Genomic DNA, 18,525 nt, shown 5'->3' on the forward strand with positions numbered 1-18,525 from the left:
ATTCCTCCAATAGAATTCCAGACACTTGTAGAATCTATGCCGAGGTGCATTGAAGATGTTCTTGGGACTTGTGGTGGTCCAGCGCCCTGTTAAGACACTTTATGTTGGTGTTTCCTTTATTTTGGCAGTTACCTGCAGGCTATATTTACTGTAGATTCAGAGACACACACTGACGTTTTTACAACTTGCCACCCAACCTGTAGTTAACCATGTTGTTATTAGGCTACTGTCATAACTACCCTACTTATAACCCAATATTAACGTTTTTTTTTTTTAATTCAATTGAAGCTTTAACCCCATAATAACGTTTATTTGTTTTATTCAATTGAAGCTTTAACCCAATATTAACGTTTTTTTTTGTATTTATTAAATTAAGCTGATATAGACAGCCTGGCTAAAGACCGTCCTATCCTTATCAGTTATCTGGCCAAGTAGTGTGTCGCTATGCGCTTTGGTTCCAAAGGTCCCCTTCCAACATTCCACCTGCTTCACGCACAGCCAATAGACGGGAACTGGACTGCAGAAAGAAACATGTCGCGACGGAAACGTCAAAACAAAAAGCCATCTAAGTTTGCATCAGAAGACCTGACAAGAATAATCGAAAATGTCGAGTTTCAGTCAGATGATGTGGAGGGGGATAGAGAGGGCCGGAGAGAAAAGAGAGAGGGGAGGCCGTGGGAGACAGACCCAGGGACAAGAGGCAATCCGATGACTGAGTGTGAGCGCGTGAACGGTCCTACTCCGAAGACGTCCAAACAAGTTCACATCGTCTTCCTCCCCGACAGATACCAAACTCTCATAGAGGAGGTGGAGGACAGCGAGGGAAGAGAGGAGGAGGAGAGGAAAAAACAGGCGAAGGAGGAGAGAAAAAAGGAGAAACACAAGAAGTACAGAAAGGTAGGCTATAATGTTAGGTGAAGCAAAAAAAAAAAAAGTATCCTCTATAAAATAGTGTAATATTCTACATTTTGCTTTAGATAGTTGTTCCTAGTTATGTATCCCAAGAAACATTGCATTCACTGAATTCTTGAACTCTATGTTGCTGTGCTGTGTCACTCTGAACAAGTTAACCATTCACTAACTGACTGTGTATGGTGAACTTTGAGTTAGTTCAACTCTGTCAGCACTATTTACAGGATCAGATGGGTCAGTCAGGGGCGGACTTAGTGATTTGGAGGCCCCAGGCAGAGAGACCAGTCAGAGGCTGGGATTTATAGTAAAGACATGTAATTAAACTGTACAAATATTTAACATTTTAATGTGCCTTGATGTTTTCATTTGATTGTCAAACAAATCACTTCAAAAAGTAGGTTACCTTCGCATGTTCATCTAAAAATAATTCCAGCATCCGAACAGTATGCTGTGCATCCGCCAATTTTCCTTCAATTTTGCAATTGGCTGAAACTAATTCCCCCCGGAGAAATCATTCCGAGCGAGCGAAACAGCGCCCCTCTGTCTTACTATATGTAACCCATGTATCTGATGCTGTCTGGCCAAAAAGAGTATGACATGCCATAATATTTTTGTCCAGACAGGTTCAGATACATGGGCTATACATACATGCCTTCTACCTCTATGACAATGGCAGTATTATCAGCAGCACCTGTCTTTTTACTAAATAAATGTGTATTGTATACCCCTAGAGTCTAAGGGCCTGGGTTTCAACTAAGCTAACGTAGGGAATTGTTTTAAGACTGTCATACCAAGGATCATTTAGCTATTTGATTTTGAATTTAAGGACCCCTTTAGGTATAAAAAAATATATACAAAAATGATTTGATGAAACATTGAATTTTTACCTAACCGCTATTAGCCCATAGAAACACATTTAATATCAGATTCATGTATCGAAAAGCAGATAGTCAACAATTGAATCAAAAGGAAGTCTGGGGGTTTTGAAGTGTCTGTCCTATATTTGAGCGGTATAAGAAAGCTAAGATTAGTTCGTTTTTTTTTTACAATGGAATTACCCGTATACCTTTAGGTGGAAATGGCCTATTCACTCCCATACAGTACATGTTTAATCTCCAGGTTTGACAAACACTGCTGTACTGTAGCTCGACCACCTTCCGCCGAAGGTGCAGCCGACATCGGTGGGTTGAGACGCAGCCCATGAAAAACCTCCCCAGATATCTCTAGTTTAAACATGTTAGCTAGCTCTTGGGGTGGCAGGTAGCCTAGTGGTTAGAGCGTTGGACTTATAACTGTAAAGGTTGCAAGATCAAATCCTCCGAGCTGACAAGGTAAAAATCTGTCGTTCTGCCCCCTGAACAAGGCAGTTAACCCACTGTTCCTAGGCTGTCATTAAAAATAAGAATTTGTTCTGAACTGACTTGCCTGGTTAAAAAAAACATTTATCTCCAGCTTAATCAGATAGATTTAGATGGGGATTTTTTGTTGTTGCTTTAAATGGAGCATAAGGGATTTGAAGACGGTCATACCAAGGATCATTTAGCTATTTGATTTTGAATTTAAGGACCCCTTTAGGTATAAAAAAATATATACAAAAATGATTTGATGAAACATTGAATTTTTACCTAACCGCTATTAGCTCATAGAAACACATTTAATATCAGATTCATGTATCGAAAAGCAAATAGTCAACAATTGAATCAAAAGGAAGTCTGGGGGTTTTGAAGTGTCTGTCCTATATTTTTATTTAAATATTTACTAGGTAAAAATAAAAATGCATGCCCAGCTCATGAGGCCCCTTGATGATGCCTCTTCTGCCAATGTATTAATATTTTTTATTTAACCTTTATTTAACCTGGCAAGTCAGTTAAGAAGTTAAGTACAAATTCTTATTTACAATGACGGCCTACCCCGGCCAAACCTGGACGACGCTGGGAAAATTGTGTGCCGTCCTATGGGACTCCCAATCACGGCCGGTTGTGAAACAGCCTGGAATCAAACCGGTGTCTGTAGTGACGCCTTTAGCACTGAGATGCAGTGCCTTAGACCGCTGCACCATTCGGGAGCCCAAGTATTGCAATGGAAAGTCCGCAGGTGGGGTTAGTTCAACTCTGTCTGCTCTAGTTACAGGATCAGATGGGTTAGTTCAACTCTGTCAGATATCTCTAGTTACAGGATCAGATGGGTTAGTTCAACTCTGTCTGCTCTAGTTACAGGATCAGATGGGTTAGTTCAACTCTGTCTGCTCTAGTTACAGGATCAGATGGGTTAGTTCAACTCTGTCAGCAAGCTCTAGTTACAGGATCAGATGGGTTAGTTCAACTCTGTCAGCTAGCTCTAGTTAGAGGATCAGATGGGTTAGTTCAACTCTGTCTGCTCTAGTTACAGGATCAGATGGGTTAGTTCAACTCTATCTGCTCTAGTTACAGGATCAGATGGGTTAGTTCAACTCTGTCTGCTCTAGTTACAGGATCAGATGGGTTAGTTCAACTCTGTCTGCTCTAGTTACAGGATCAGATGGGTTAGTTCAACTCTGTCTGCTCTAGTTACAGGATCAGATGGGTTAGTTCAACTCTGTCTGCTCTAGTTACAGGATCAGATGGGTTAGTTCAACTCTGTCTGCTCTAGTTACAGGATCAGATGGGTTAGTTCAACTCTGTCAGCTATCTCTAGTTACAGGATCAGGTGGGGTTAGTTCAACTCTGTCTGCTCTAGTTACAGGATCAGATGGGTTAGTTCAACTCTGTCAGCAAGCTCTAGTTACAGGATCAGATGGGTTAGTTCAACTCTGTCAGCTAGCTCTAGTTACAGGATCAGATGGGTTAGTTCAACTCTGTCTGCTCTAGTTACAGGATCAGATGGGTTAGTTCAACTCTGTCAGCTATCTCTAGTTACAGGATCAGGTGGGTTAGTTCAACTCTGTCTGCTCTAGTTACAGGATCAGATGGGTTAGTTCAACTCTGTTTGCTCTAGTTACAGGATCAGGTGGGTTAGTTCAACTCTGTCTGCTCTAGTTACAGGATCAGATGGGTTAGTTCAACTCTGTCTGCTCTAGTTACAGGATCAGATGGGTTAGTTCAACTCTGCTAGCTCTAGTTACAGGATCAGATGGGTTAGTTCAACTCTGTCTGCTCTAGTTACAGGATCAGATGGGTTAGTTCAACTCTGTCAGCTAGCTCTAGTTACAGGATCAGATGGGTTAGTTCAACTCTGTCTGCTCTAGTTACAGGATCAGATGGGTTAGTTCAACTCTGTCAGCTCTAGTTACAGGATCAGATGGGTTAGTTCAACTCTGTCAGCTCTAGTTACAGGATCAGATGGGTTAGTTCAACTCTGTCAGCTAGCTCTAGTTACAGGATCAGATGGGTTAGTTCAACTCTGTCAGCTCTAGTTACAGGATCAGATGGGTTAGTTCAACTCTGTCAGCTCTAGTTACAGGATCAGATGGGTTAGTTCAACTCTGTCAGCTCTAGTTACAGGATCAGATGGGTTAGTTCAACTCTGTCTGCTCTAGTTACAGGATCAGATGGGTTAGTTCAACTCTGTCTGCTCTAGTTACAGGATCAGATGGGTTAGTTCAACTCTGTCAGCTCTAGTTACAGGATCAGATGGGTTAGTTCAACTCTGTCAGCTCTAGTTACAGGATCAGATGGGTTAGTTCAACTCTGTCTGCTCTAGTTACAGGATCAGATGGGTTAGTTCAACTCTGTCTGCTCTAGTTACAGGATCAGATGGGTTAGTTCAACTCTGTCTGCTCTAGTTACAGGATCAGATGGGTTAGTTCAACTCTGTCTGCTCTAGTTACAGGATCAGATGGGTTAGTTCAACTCTGTCAGCTATCTCTAGTTACAGGATCAGGTGGGGTTAGTTCAACTCTGTCTGCTCTAGTTACAGGATCAGATGGGTTAGTTCAACTCTGTCAGCAAGCTCTAGTTACAGGATCAGATGGGTTAGTTCAACTCTGTCAGCTAGCTCTAGTTACAGGATCAGATGGGTTAGTTCAACTCTGTCTGCTCTAGTTACAGGATCAGATGGGTTAGTTCAACTCTGTCAGCTATCTCTAGTTACAGGATCAGGTGGGTTAGTTCAACTCTGTCTGCTCTAGTTACAGGATCAGATGGGTTAGTTCAACTCTGTTTGCTCTAGTTACAGGATCAGGTGGGTTAGTTCAACTCTGTCTGCTCTAGTTACAGGATCAGATGGGTTAGTTCAACTCTGTCTGCTCTAGTTACAGGATCAGATGGGTTAGTTCAACTCTGCTAGCTCTAGTTACAGGATCAGATGGGTTAGTTCAACTCTGTCTGCTCTAGTTACAGGATCAGATGGGTTAGTTCAACTCTGTCAGCTAGCTCTAGTTACAGGATCAGATGGGTTAGTTCAACTCTGTCTGCTCTAGTTACAGGATCAGATGGGTTAGTTCAACTCTGTCAGCTCTAGTTACAGGATCAGATGGGTTAGTTCAACTCTGTCAGCTCTAGTTACAGGATCAGATGGGTTAGTTCAACTCTGTCAGCTAGCTCTAGTTACAGGATCAGATGGGTTAGTTCAACTCTGTCAGCTCTAGTTACAGGATCAGATGGGTTAGTTCAACTCTGTCTGCTCTAGTTACAGGATCAGATGGGTTAGTTCAACTCTGTCATCTCTAGTTACAGGATCAGATGGGTTAGTTCAACTCTGTCTGCTCTAGTTACAGGATCAGATGGGTTAGTTCAACTCTGTCTGCTCTAGTTACAGGATCAGATGGGTTAGTTCAACTCTGTCAGCTCTAGTTACAGGATCAGATGGGTTAGTTCAACTCTGTCAGCTCTAGTTACAGGATCAGATGGGTTAGTTCAACTCTGTCAGCTAGCTCTAGTTACAGGATCAGATGGGTTAGTTCAACTCTGTCTGCTCTAGTTACAGGATCAGATGGCTTAGTTCAACTCTGTCAGCTCTAGTTACAGGATCAGATGGGTTAGTTCAACTCTGTCAGCTAGCTCTAGTTACAGGATCAGATGGGTTAGTTCAACTCTGTCAGCTAGCTCTAGTTACAGGATCAAATGGGTTAGTTCAACTCTGTCTGCTCTAGTTACAGGATCAGATGGGTTAGTTCAACTCTGTCTGCTCTAGTTACAGGATCAGATGGGTTAGTTCAACTCTGTCAGCTAGCTCTAGTTACAGGATCAGATGGGTTAGTTCAACTCTGTCTGCTCTAGTTACAGGATCAGATGGGTTAGTTCAACTCTGTCTGCTCTAGTTACAGGATCAGATGGGTTAGTTCAACTCTGTCAGCTAGCTCTAGTTACAGGATCAGATGGGTTAGTTCAACTCTGTCTGCTCTAGTTACAGGATCAGATGGGTTAGTTCAACTCTGTCAGCTCTAGTTACAGGATCAGATGGGTTAGTTCAACTCTGTCTGCTCTAGTTACAGGATCAGATGGGTTAGTTCAACTCTGTCTGCTCTAGTTACAGGATCAGATGGGTTAGTTCAACTCTGTCTGCTCTAGTTACAGGATCAGATGGGTTAGTTCAACTCTGTCAGCTCTAGTTACAGGATCAGATGGGTTAGTTCAACTCTGTCAGCTCTAGTTACAGGATCAGATGGGTTAGTTCAACTCTGTCAGCTAGCTCTAGTTACAGGATCAGATGGGTTAGTTCAACTCTGTCAGCTCTAGTTACAGGATTAGATGGGTTAGTTCAACTCTGTCAGCTCTAGTTACAGGATCAGATGGGTTAGTTCAACTCTGTCAGCTCTAGTTACAGGATCAGATGGGTTAGTTCAACTCTGTCTGCTCTAGTTACAGGATCAGATGGGTTAGTTCAACTCTGTCTGCTCTAGTTACAGGATCAGATGGGTTAGTTCAACTCTGTCTGCTCTAGTTACAGGATCAGATGGGTTAGTTCAACTCTGTCAGCTCTAGTTACAGGATCAGATGGGTTAGTTCAACTCTGTCTGCTCTAGTTACAGGATCAGATGGGTTAGTTCAACTCTGTCTGCTCTAGTTACAGGATCAGATGGGTTAGTTCAACTCTGTCAGCTAGCTCTAGTTACAGGATCAGATGGGTTAGTTCAACTCTGTCTGCTCTAGTTACAGGATCAGATGGGTTAGTTCAACTCTGTCAGCTCTAGTTACAGGATCAGATGGGTTAGTTCAACTCTGTCTGCTAGCTCTAGTTACAGGATCAGATGGGTTAGTTCAACTCTGTCTGCTCTAGTTACAGGATCAGATGGGTTAGTTCAACTCTGTCTGCTCTAGTTACAGGATCAGATGGGTTAGTTCAACTCTGTCAGCTCTAGTTACAGGATCAGATGGGTTAGTTCAACTCTGTCAGCTAGCTCTAGTTACAGGATCAGATGGGTTAGTTCAACTCTGTCAGCTCTAGTTACAGGATCAGATGGGTTAGTTCAACTCTGTCAGCTCTAGTTACAGGATCAGATGGGTTAGTTCAACTCTGTCAGCTCTAGTTACAGGATCAGATGGGTTAGTTCAACTCTGTCTGCTCTAGTTACAGGATCAGATGGGTTAGTTCAACTCTGTCAGCTAGCTCTAGTTACAGGATCAGATGGGTTAGTTCAACTCTGTCAGCTAGCTCTAGTTACAGGATCAGATGGGTTAGTTCAACTCTGTCTGCTCTAGTTACAGGATCAGATGGGTTAGTTCAACTCTGTCTGCTCTAGTTACAGGATCAGATGGGTTAGTTCAACTCTGTCAGCTAGCTCTAGTTACAGGATCAGATGGGTCGGTTCAACTCTGTCAGCTCTAGTTACAGGATCAGATGGGTTAGTTCAACTCTGTCTGCTCTAGTTACAGGATCAGATGGGTTAGTTCAACTCTGTCAGCTAGCTCTAGTTACAGGATCAGATGGGTTAGTTCAACTCTGTCTGCTCTAGTTACAGGATCAGATGGGTTAGTTCAACTCTGTCAGCTCAAGTTACAGGATCAGATGGGTTAGTTCAACTCTGTCTGCTCTAGTTACAGGATCAGATGGGTTAGTTCAACTCTGTCTGCTCTAGTTACAGGATCAGATGGGTTAGTTCAACTCTGTCTGCTCTAGTTATAGGATCAGATGGGTTAGTTCAACTCTGTCTGCTCTAGTTACAGGATCAGATGGGTTAGTTCAACTCTGTCAGCTCTAGTTACAGGATCAGATGGGTTAGTTCAACTCTGTCAGCTCTAGTTACAGGATCAGATGGGTTAGTTCAACTCTGTCTGCTCTAGTTACAGGATCAGATGGGTTAGTTCAACTCTGTCTGCTCTAGTTACAGGATCAGATGGGTTAGTTCAACTCTGTCAGCTCTAGTTACAGGATCAGATGGGTTAGTTCAACTCTGTCAGCTCTAGTTACAGGATCAGAAGGGTTAGTTAAACTCTGTCTGCTCTAGTTACAGGATCAGATGGGTTAGTTCAACTCTGTCTGCTATCTCTAGGTACAGGATCAGATGGGTTAGTTCAACTCTGTCTGCTCTAGTTACAGGATCAGATGGGTTAGTTCAACTCTGTCTGCTCTAGGTACAGGATCAGATGGGTTAGTTCAACTCTGTCTGCTATCTCTAGTTACAGGATCAGATGGGTTAGTTCAACTCTGTCTGCTATCTCTAGTTACAGGATCAGATGGGTTAGTTCAACTCTGTCTGCTATCTCTAGGTACAGGATCAGATGGGTTAGTTCAACTCTGTCTGCTCTAGTTACAGGATCAGATGGGTTAGTTCAACTCTGTCTGCTCTAGTTACAGGATCAGATGGGTTAGTTCAACTCTGTCAGCTCTAGTTACAGGATCAGATGGGTTAGTTCAACTCTGTCAGCTCTAGTTACAGGATCAGATGGGTTAGTTCAACTCTGTCAGCTAGCTCTAGTTACAGGATCAGATGGGTTAGTTCAACTCTGTCAGCTCTAGTTACAGGATCAGATGGGTTAGTTCAACTCTGTCAGCTCTAGTTACAGGATCAGATGGGTTAGTTCAACTCTGTCAGCTCTAGTTACAGGATCAGATGGGTTAGTTCAACTCTGTCTGCTCTAGTTACAGGATCAGATGGGTTAGTTCAACTCTGTCTGCTCTAGTTACAGGATCAGATGGGTTAGTTCAACTCTGTCAGCTCTAGTTACAGGATCAGATGGGTTAGTTCAACTCTGTCAGCTCTAGTTACAGGATCAGATGGGTTAGTTCAACTCTGTCAGCTAGCTCTAGTTACAGGATCAGATGGGTTAGTTCAACTCTGTCTGCTCTAGTTACAGGATCAGATGGCTTAGTTCAACTCTGTCAGCTCTAGTTACAGGATCAGATGGGTTAGTTCAACTCTGTCAGCTAGCTCTAGTTACAGGATCAGATGGGTTAGTTCAACTCTGTCAGCTAGCTCTAGTTACAGGATCAAATGGGTTAGTTCAACTCTGTCTGCTCTAGTTACAGGATCAGATGGGTTAGTTCAACTCTGTCTGCTCTAGTTACAGGATCAGATGGGTTAGTTCAACTCTGTCAGCTAGCTCTAGTTACAGGATCAGATGGGTTAGTTCAACTCTGTCTGCTCTAGTTACAGGATCAGATGGGTTAGTTCAACTCTGTCTGCTCTAGTTACAGGATCAGATGGGTTAGTTCAACTCTGTCAGCTAGCTCTAGTTACAGGATCAGATGGGTTAGTTCAACTCTGTCTGCTCTAGTTACAGGATCAGATGGGTTAGTTCAACTCTGTCAGCTCTAGTTACAGGATCAGATGGGTTAGTTCAACTCTGTCTGCTCTAGTTACAGGATCAGATGGGTTAGTTCAACTCTGTCTGCTCTAGTTACAGGATCAGATGGGTTAGTTCAACTCTGTCAGCTAGCTCTAGTTACAGGATCAGATGGGTTAGTTCAACTCTGTCTGCTCTAGTTACAGGATCAGATGGGTTAGTTCAACTCTGTCAGCTCTAGTTACAGGATCAGATGGGTTAGTTCAACTCTGTCAGCTCTAGTTACAGGATCAGATGGGTTAGTTCAACTCTGTCAGCTAGCTCTAGTTACAGGATCAGATGGGTTAGTTCAACTCTGTCAGCTCTAGTTACAGGATTAGATGGGTTAGTTCAACTCTGTCAGCTCTAGTTACAGGATCAGATGGGTTAGTTCAACTCTGTCAGCTCTAGTTACAGGATCAGATGGGTTAGTTCAACTCTGTCTGCTCTAGTTACAGGATCAGATGGGTTAGTTCAACTCTGTCTGCTCTAGTTACAGGATCAGATGGGTTAGTTCAACTCTGTCTGCTCTAGTTACAGGATCAGATGGGTTAGTTCAACTCTGTCAGCTCTAGTTACAGGATCAGATGGGTTAGTTCAACTCTGTCTGCTCTAGTTACAGGATCAGATGGGTTAGTTCAACTCTGTCTGCTCTAGTTACAGGATCAGATGGGTTAGTTCAACTCTGTCAGCTAGCTCTAGTTACAGGATCAGATGGGTTAGTTCAACTCTGTCTGCTCTAGTTACAGGATCAGATGGGTTAGTTCAACTCTGTCAGCTCTAGTTACAGGATCAGATGGGTTAGTTCAACTCTGTCAGCTCTAGTTACAGGATCAGATGGGTTAGTTCAACTCTGTCTGCTCTAGTTACAGGATCAGATGGGTTAGTTCAACTCTGTCTGCTCTAGTTACAGGATCAGATGGGTTAGTTCAACTCTGTCAGCTCTAGTTACAGGATCAGATGGGTTAGTTCAACTCTGTCAGCTAGCTCTAGTTACAGGATCAGATGGGTTAGTTCAACTCTGTCAGCTCTAGTTACAGGATCAGATGGGTTAGTTCAACTCTGTCAGCTCTAGTTACAGGATCAGATGGGTTAGTTCAACTCTGTCAGCTCTAGTTACAGGATCAGATGGGTTAGTTCAACTCTGTCTGCTCTAGTTACAGGATCAGATGGGTTAGTTCAACTCTGTCAGCTAGCTCTAGTTACAGGATCAGATGGGTTAGTTCAACTCTGTCAGCTAGCTCTAGTTACAGGATCAGATGGGTTAGTTCAACTCTGTCTGCTCTAGTTACAGGATCAGATGGGTTAGTTCAACTCTGTCTGCTCTAGTTACAGGATCAGATGGGTTAGTTCAACTCTGTCAGCTAGCTCTAGTTACAGGATCAGATGGGTTAGTTCAACTCTGTCAGCTCTAGTTACAGGATCAGATGGGTTAGTTCAACTCTGTCTGCTCTAGTTACAGGATCAGATGGGTTAGTTCAACTCTGTCAGCTAGCTCTAGTTACAGGATCAGATGGGTTAGTTCAACTCTGTCTGCTCTAGTTACAGGATCAGATGGGTTAGTTCAACTCTGTCAGCTCAAGTTACAGGATCAGATGGGTTAGTTCAACTCTGTCTGCTCTAGTTACAGGATCAGATGGGTTAGTTCAACTCTGTCTGCTCTAGTTACAGGATCAGATGGGTTAGTTCAACTCTGTCTGCTCTAGTTATAGGATCAGATGGGTTAGTTCAACTCTGTCTGCTCTAGTTACAGGATCAGATGGGTTAGTTCAACTCTGTCAGCTCTAGTTACAGGATCAGATGGGTTAGTTCAACTCTGTCAGCTCTAGTTACAGGATCAGATGGGTTAGTTCAACTCTGTCTGCTCTAGTTACAGGATCAGATGGGTTAGTTCAACTCTGTCTGCTCTAGTTACAGGATCAGATGGGTTAGTTCAACTCTGTCAGCTCTAGTTACAGGATCAGATGGGTTAGTTCAACTCTGTCAGCTCTAGTTACAGGATCAGAAGGGTTAGTTAAACTCTGTCTGCTCTAGTTACAGGATCAGATGGGTTAGTTCAACTCTGTCTGCTATCTCTAGGTACAGGATCAGATGGGTTAGTTCAACTCTGTCTGCTCTAGTTACAGGATCAGATGGGTTAGTTCTACTCTGTCTGCTCTAGGTACAGGATCAGATGGGTTAGTTCAACTCTGTCTGCTATCTCTAGTTACAGGATCAGATGGGTTAGTTCAACTCTGTCTGCTATCTCTAGTTACAGGATCAGATGGGTTAGTTCAACTCTGTCTGCTATCTCTAGGTACAGGATCAGATGGGTTAGTTCAACTCTGTCTGCTCTAGTTACAGGATCAGATGGGTTAGTTCAACTCTGTCTGCTCTAGTTACAGGATCAGATGGGTTAGTTCAACTCTGTCAGCTCTAGTTACAGGATCAGATGGGTTAGTTCAACTCTGTCAGCTAGCTCTAGTTACAGGATCAGATGGGTTAGTTCAACTCTGTCAGCTCTAGTTACAGGATCAGATGGGTTAGTTCAACTCTGTCTGCTCTAGTTACAGGATCAGATGGGTTAGTTCAACTCTGTCTGCTCTAGTTACAGGATCAGATGGGTTAGTTCAACTCTGTCAGCTCTAGTTACAGGATCAGATGGGTTAGTTCAACTCTGTCAGCTAGCTCTAGTTACAGGATCAGATGGGTTAGTTCAACTCTGTCAGCTCTAGTTACAGGATCAGATGGGTTAGTTCAACTCTGTCAGCTCTAGTTACAGGATCAGATGGGTTAGTTCAACTCTGTCAGCTCTAGTTACAGGATCAGATGGGTTAGTTCAACTCTGTCTGCTCTAGTTACAGGATCAGATGGGTTAGTTCAACTCTGTCAGCTAGCTCTAGTTACAGGATCAGATGGGTTAGTTCAACTCTGTCAGCTAGCTCTAGTTACAGGATCAGATGGGTTAGTTCAACTCTGTCTGCTCTAGTTACAGGATCAGATGGGTTAGTTCAACTCTGTCTGCTCTAGTTACAGGATCAGATGGGTTAGTTCAACTCTGTCAGCTAGCTCTAGTTACAGGATCAGATGGGTTAGTTCAACTCTGTCAGCTCTAGTTACAGGATCAGATGGGTTAGTTCAACTCTGTCTGCTCTAGTTACAGGATCAGATGGGTTAGTTCAACTCTGTCAGCTAGCTCTAGTTACAGGATCAGATGGGTTAGTTCAACTCTGTCTGCTCTAGTTACAGGATCAGATGGGTTAGTTCAACTCTGTCAGCTCAAGTTACAGGATCAGATGGGTTAGTTCAACTCTGTCTGCTCTAGTTACAGGATCAGATGGGTTAGTTCAACTCTGTCTGCTCTAGTTACAGGATCAGATGGGTTAGTTCAACTCTGTCTGCTCTAGTTATAGGATCAGATGGGTTAGTTCAACTCTGTCTGCTCTAGTTACAGGATCAGATGGGTTAGTTCAACTCTGTCAGCTCTAGTTACAGGATCAGATGGGTTAGTTCAACTCTGTCTGCTCTAGTTACAGGATCAGATGGGTTAGTTCAACTCTGTCTGCTCTAGTTACAGGATCAGATGGGTTAGTTCAACTCTGTCAGCTCTAGTTACAGGATCAGATGGGTTAGTTCAACTCTGTCAGCTCTAGTTACAGGATCAGATGGGTTAGTTCAACTCTGTCAGCTAGCTCTAGTTACAGGATCAGATGGGTTAGTTCAACTCTGTCAGCTCTAGTTACAGGATCAGATGGGTTAGTTCAACTCTGTCAGCTCTAGTTACAGGATCAGATGGGTTAGTTCAACTCTGTCTGCTCTAGTTACAGGATCAGATGGGTTAGTTCAACTCTGTCAGCTAGCTCTAGTTACAGGATCAGATGGGTTAGTTCAACTCTGTCAGCTAGCTCTAGTTACAGGATGAGATGGGTTAGTTCAACTCTGTCTGCTCTAGTTACAGGATCAGATGGGTTAGTTCAACTCTGTCTGCTCTAGTTACAGGATCAGATGGGTTAGTTCAACTCTGTCAGCTAGCTCTAGTTACAGGATCAGATGGGTTAGTTCAACTCTGTCAGCTCTAGTTACAGGATCAGATGGGTTAGTTCAACTCTGTCTGCTCTAGTTACAGGATCAGATGGGTTAGTTCAACTCTGTCAGCTAGCTCTAGTTACAGGATCAGATGGGTTAGTTCAACTCTGTCTGCTCTAGTTACAGGATCAGATGGGTTAGTTCAACTCTGTCAGCTCAAGTTACAGGATCAGATGGGTTAGTTCAACTCTGTCTGCTCTAGTTACAGGATCAGATGGGTTAGTTCAACTCTGTCTGCTCTAGTTACAGGATCAGATGGGTTAGTTCAACTCTGTCTGCTCTAGTTATAGGATCAGATGGGTTAGTTCAACTCTGTCTGCTCTAGTTACAGGATCAGATGGGTTAGTTCAACTCTGTCAGCTCTAGTTACAGGATCAGATGGGTTAGTTCAACTCTGTCAGCTCTAGTTACAGGATCAGATGGGTTAGTTCAACTCTGTCTGCTCTAGTTACAGGATCAGATGGGTTAGTTCAACTCTGTCTGCTCTAGTTACAGGATCAGATGGGTTAGTTCAACTCTGTCAGCTCTAGTTACAGGATCAGATGGGTTAGTTCAACTCTGTCAGCTCTAGTTACAGGATCAGAAGGGTTAGTTAAACTCTGTCTGCTCTAGTTACAGGATCAGATGGGTTAGTTCAACTCTGTCTGCTATCTCTAGGTACAGGATCAGATGGGTTAGTTCAACTCTGTCTGCTCTAGTTACAGGATCAGATGGGTTAGTTCAACTCTGTCTGCTCTAGGTACAGGATCAGATGGGTTAGTTCAACTCTGTCTGCTATCTCTAGTTACAGGATCAGATGAGTTAGTTCAACTCTGTCTGCTATCTCTAGTTACAGGATCAGATGGGTTAGTTCAACTCTGTCTGCTATCTCTAGGTACAGGATCAGATGGGTTAGTTCAACTCTGTCTGCTCTAGTTACAGGATCAGATGGGTTAGTTCAACTCTGTCTGCTCTAGTTACAGGATCAGATGGGTTAGTTCAACTCTGTCTGCTCTAATTACAGGATCAGATGGGTTAGTTCAACTATGTCAGCTCTAGTTACAGGATCAGATGGGTTAGTTCAACTCTGTCTGCTCTAGTTACAGGATCAGATGGGTTAGTTCACCTCTGACTGCTCTAGTTACAGGATCAGATGGGTTAGTTCAACTCTGTCTGCTCTAGTTACAGGATCAGATGGGTTAGTTCAACTCTGTCTGCTCTAGTTACAGGATCAGATGGGTTAGTTCAACTCTGTCAGCTAGCTCTAGTTACAGGATCAGATGGGTTAGTTCAACTCTGTCTGCTCTAGTTACAAGATCAGATGGGTTAGTTCAAGTCTGTCTGCTCTAGTTACAGGATCAGATGGGTTAGTTCAACTCTGTCAGCTCTAGTTACAGGATCAGATGGGTTAGTTCAAATCTGTCTGCTCTAGTTACAGGATCAGATGGGTTAGTTCAACTCTGTCTGCTCTAGTTACAGGATCAGGTGGGTTAGTTCAACTCTGTCTGCTCTAGTTACAGGATCAGATGTGTTAGTTCAACTCTGTCTGCTCTAGTTACAGGATCAGATGGGTTAGTTCAACTCTGTCTGCTCTAGTTACAGGATCAGGTGGGTTAGTTCAACTCTGTCTGCTCTAGTTACAGGATCAGATGTGTTAGTTCAACTCTGTCTGCTCTAGTTACAGGATCAGATGGGTTAGTTCAACTCTGTCTGCTATCTCTAGTTACAGGATCAGATTGGTTAGTTCAACTCTGTCTGCTCTAGTTACAGGATCAGATGGGTTAGTTCAACTCTGTCTGCTATCTCTAGGTACAGGATCAGATGGGTTAGTTCAACTCTGTCAGCTATCTCTAGTTACAGGATCAGATGGGTTAGTTCAACTCTGTCTGCTCTAGTTACAGGATCAGATGGGTTAGTTCAACTCTGTCAGCTCTAGTTACAGGATCAGATGGGTTAGTTCAACTCTGTCAGCTAGCTCTAGTTACAGGATCAGATGGGTTAGTTCAACTCTGTCAGCTCTAGTTACAGGATCAGATGGGTTAGTTCAACTCTGTCAGCTATCTCTAGTTACAGGATCAGATGGGTTAGTTCAACTCTGTCTGCTCTAGTTACAGGATCAGATGGGTTAGTTCAACTCTGTCTGCTCTAGTTACAGGATCAGATGGGTTAGTTCAACTCTGTCTGCTCTAGTTACAGGATCAGATGGGTTAGTTCAACTCTGTCAGCTATCTCTAGTTACAGGATCAGATGGGTTAGTTCAACTCTGTCTGCTCTAGTTACAGGATCAGATGGGTTAGTTCAACTCTGTCAGCTATCTCTAGTTACAGGATCAGATGGGTTAGTTCAACTCTGTCTGCTCTAGTTACAGGATCAGATGGGTTAGTTCAACTCTGTCTGCTCTAGTTACAGGATCAGATGGGTTAGTTCAACTCTGTCTGCTCTAGTTACAGGATCAGATCAACAACACTGTAGCCTATAGGCCTATTGTATGTGTGATGAGCTGTTTTGTGAATTAATGAATTGAGCTGTATTAACTTTTAAGCTTGACTGTTGTATATTATCACATGGGTTATGATCAGGATAACAACCTTATCACATGGGTTATGATCAGGATAACAACCTTATCACATGGGTTATGATCAGGTTAACAACCTTATCACATGGGTTATGATCAGGTTAACAACCTTATCACATGGGTTATGATCAGGATAACAACCTTATCACATGGGTTATGATCAGGATAACAACCATGCAGCCTATGTTTGATTGATATTGCTTGTTAATATAGTAAATTGACAACAGTTTGTTAGATATGTGTTAAGGGGGGTGGATATGGGGTTAAGGGGTGTGGTTATGGGGTTAAGGGCTGTGGTTAGGGGTTAAGGAGGGCGGTGGTTAGTGGTTAAGAAGGGGGTGGTTTGTGGTTAAGGAGGGGGGTGGTTTGTGGTTAAGGAGGGGGTGGTTTGGGGTTAAGGAGGGGGTGGTTTGGGGTTAAGGGGATGTGGTTAGTGGTTAAGGGGTGTGGTTAGTGGTTAAGGAGGGGGTGGTTAGTGGTTAAGGAGGGGGTTGTTAGGGGTTAAGGGGGGGGGGGTTGTGGTTAAGGAGGGGGTGGTTAGTGGTTAAGGGGGTGGTTAGGGGTGCTGAGAGCAGAGCAGTAGACTGTGAGTAAATCTCTCACAGCCCTAAGCTCTTACATATGACACTAATTAACTGCTGCAACACACACTCACATACACCATACCACACACACAATGTGTGGTTTTGTGCCTGACCCTGTGTCTGTGTCCCATTGGTCCTGTCTGGTAGAACGTCGGGAAGGCTCTGCGGTTCGGCTGGCGATGTCTGGTTGCCGGGTTACAGAGCTTAGCGAGCGGCTATGCCACACCCCTTTCGGCTGCAGCCACGTTGGGGACCGACGTCCACAGAACTCACCGCTAGGCATGATGGGACGGAGGACTAATATCTGGGACTAGACACATACAGTCTCAACTGCATTTTATGTCATTATTTCAGACTCTTTAACCGTTACCTAATACAGTATGTGATTCTAGTGGTTAAATCAGGCTGTTGGTTATGTAATGTTACCTTCTCCTGTTTAGTTTTACTCTGGTAGCATTAGCATATTTGAATAATATTTATATGTTTCACGTTGAATGTTTTGATGTTTACTGGTCTTTGTTTTGATGTTTCTCGGTCTTTGTTATGATGTTTACTATCTGAAAAGGCGGTAAAGAGAGTGACGAGGAAGAAAGAGAAGGACTGAGAAAGTACAGCGCTGTAGAATATGAAGAGGATGGAAACAGAAATGGATATAGAATTGAAAAGAGGAAAAAGTATGACGGGTGAAGGTTTGAGAGAGGATGCGGAGATGAGTTGATAGGCCTTCATAAAGTGTCTTTCTCCGAAGCAAAGTAAACAATTCTACAGTATGCACCATACAATACTACGCATTGAACTGGTTTACCTGGTAGATTCAGAAAGGATTGTGACCAGGGAAATGAACCAAAATGCCTGTCCAGGGTTCTACCATTCCCACCGTGGTACTAACCAGGGGTGTATCCAGCAGGTCGCATCGTTTTTGGAATGCTCAGATAAAACTATGCTATGTTGATCTCAGATAGGGAGGGCTGTAACGTAGACGCTTGGAGTCAGGAAGCAGTTGGAGAATTTAATCGAATGCAAACAATAACCAACACAACACCAGGAGTAACGTCGGGACATGGACACAGAGTCAGTAACGCCTGATGGGGAATATAAGGCTTAAAATACAGTAAAATGTAGCTCTGTCACATGATTTAAAATACAGTAAAATGTTGCTCTCTCACATGATTTAAAATACAGGATAAAATGTTGCTCTTTTACAAGTGCTATATATATGGGGAGTAATCAGGAAGGTAATAGAGTCCAGGTGTGCCTAATGATGATGTGCAGGTGTGTATAATGATGATGTGCAGGTGTGTGTAATGATGATGTGCAGGTGTGTGTAATGATGATGTGCAGGTGTGTGTAATGATGATGTGCAGGTGTGTGTAATGATGGGTAGCCAGGGCGGTGGTTAGTAAACCGGTGACGTCGAACGCCGGAGGGGAAGAGCAGGGGTAGACGTGACAATGGCACTCTGTTTGGCACAATCATGTGACAGAACAACATTTGATCCTGTATTTTAAATCATGTGACAGAGCAATATTTGATCCTGTATTTTAAATCATGTGTCAGAACAATATTTGATCCTGTATTTTAAATCATGTGACAGAGAAATATTTGATCCTGTATTTTAAATCATGTGACAGAGAAATATTTGATCCTGTATTTTAAAACTTGTAAAAGAGTAAGATTTTATCCTGTATTATAAAACTTGTAAAAGAGCAACGTTTTATCCTGTATTTTA

At 43.1% G+C, this 18,525-nt stretch overlaps 1 protein-coding gene across 2 annotated transcripts in view; it reads left to right on the forward strand.

The window, feature by feature from the left end:
* The first annotated feature begins 470 nt into the window (after positions 1 to 470).
* Positions 471 to 18,525, forward strand: part of LOC139553961 (solute carrier family 22 member 13-like) — a 41,339-nt gene continuing 23,284 nt past the window's right edge. The window contains exon 1 of one of the 2 annotated variants that reach the window (XM_071366775.1): positions 471 to 897. In XM_071366775.1, coding sequence (XP_071222876.1) covers positions 532 to 897 — 366 coding nt within the window. In that variant the 5' untranslated portion in view covers positions 471 to 531. The remainder of the gene's footprint in view (positions 898 to 18,525) is intronic. The other variant, XM_071366776.1, reaches the window with a different exon arrangement.

This window comes from Salvelinus alpinus, chromosome 25 (assembly GCF_045679555.1).
Source record: "Salvelinus alpinus chromosome 25, SLU_Salpinus.1, whole genome shotgun sequence".
In the NCBI taxonomy this organism is placed as follows: domain Eukaryota; kingdom Metazoa; phylum Chordata; class Actinopteri; order Salmoniformes; family Salmonidae; genus Salvelinus; species Salvelinus alpinus.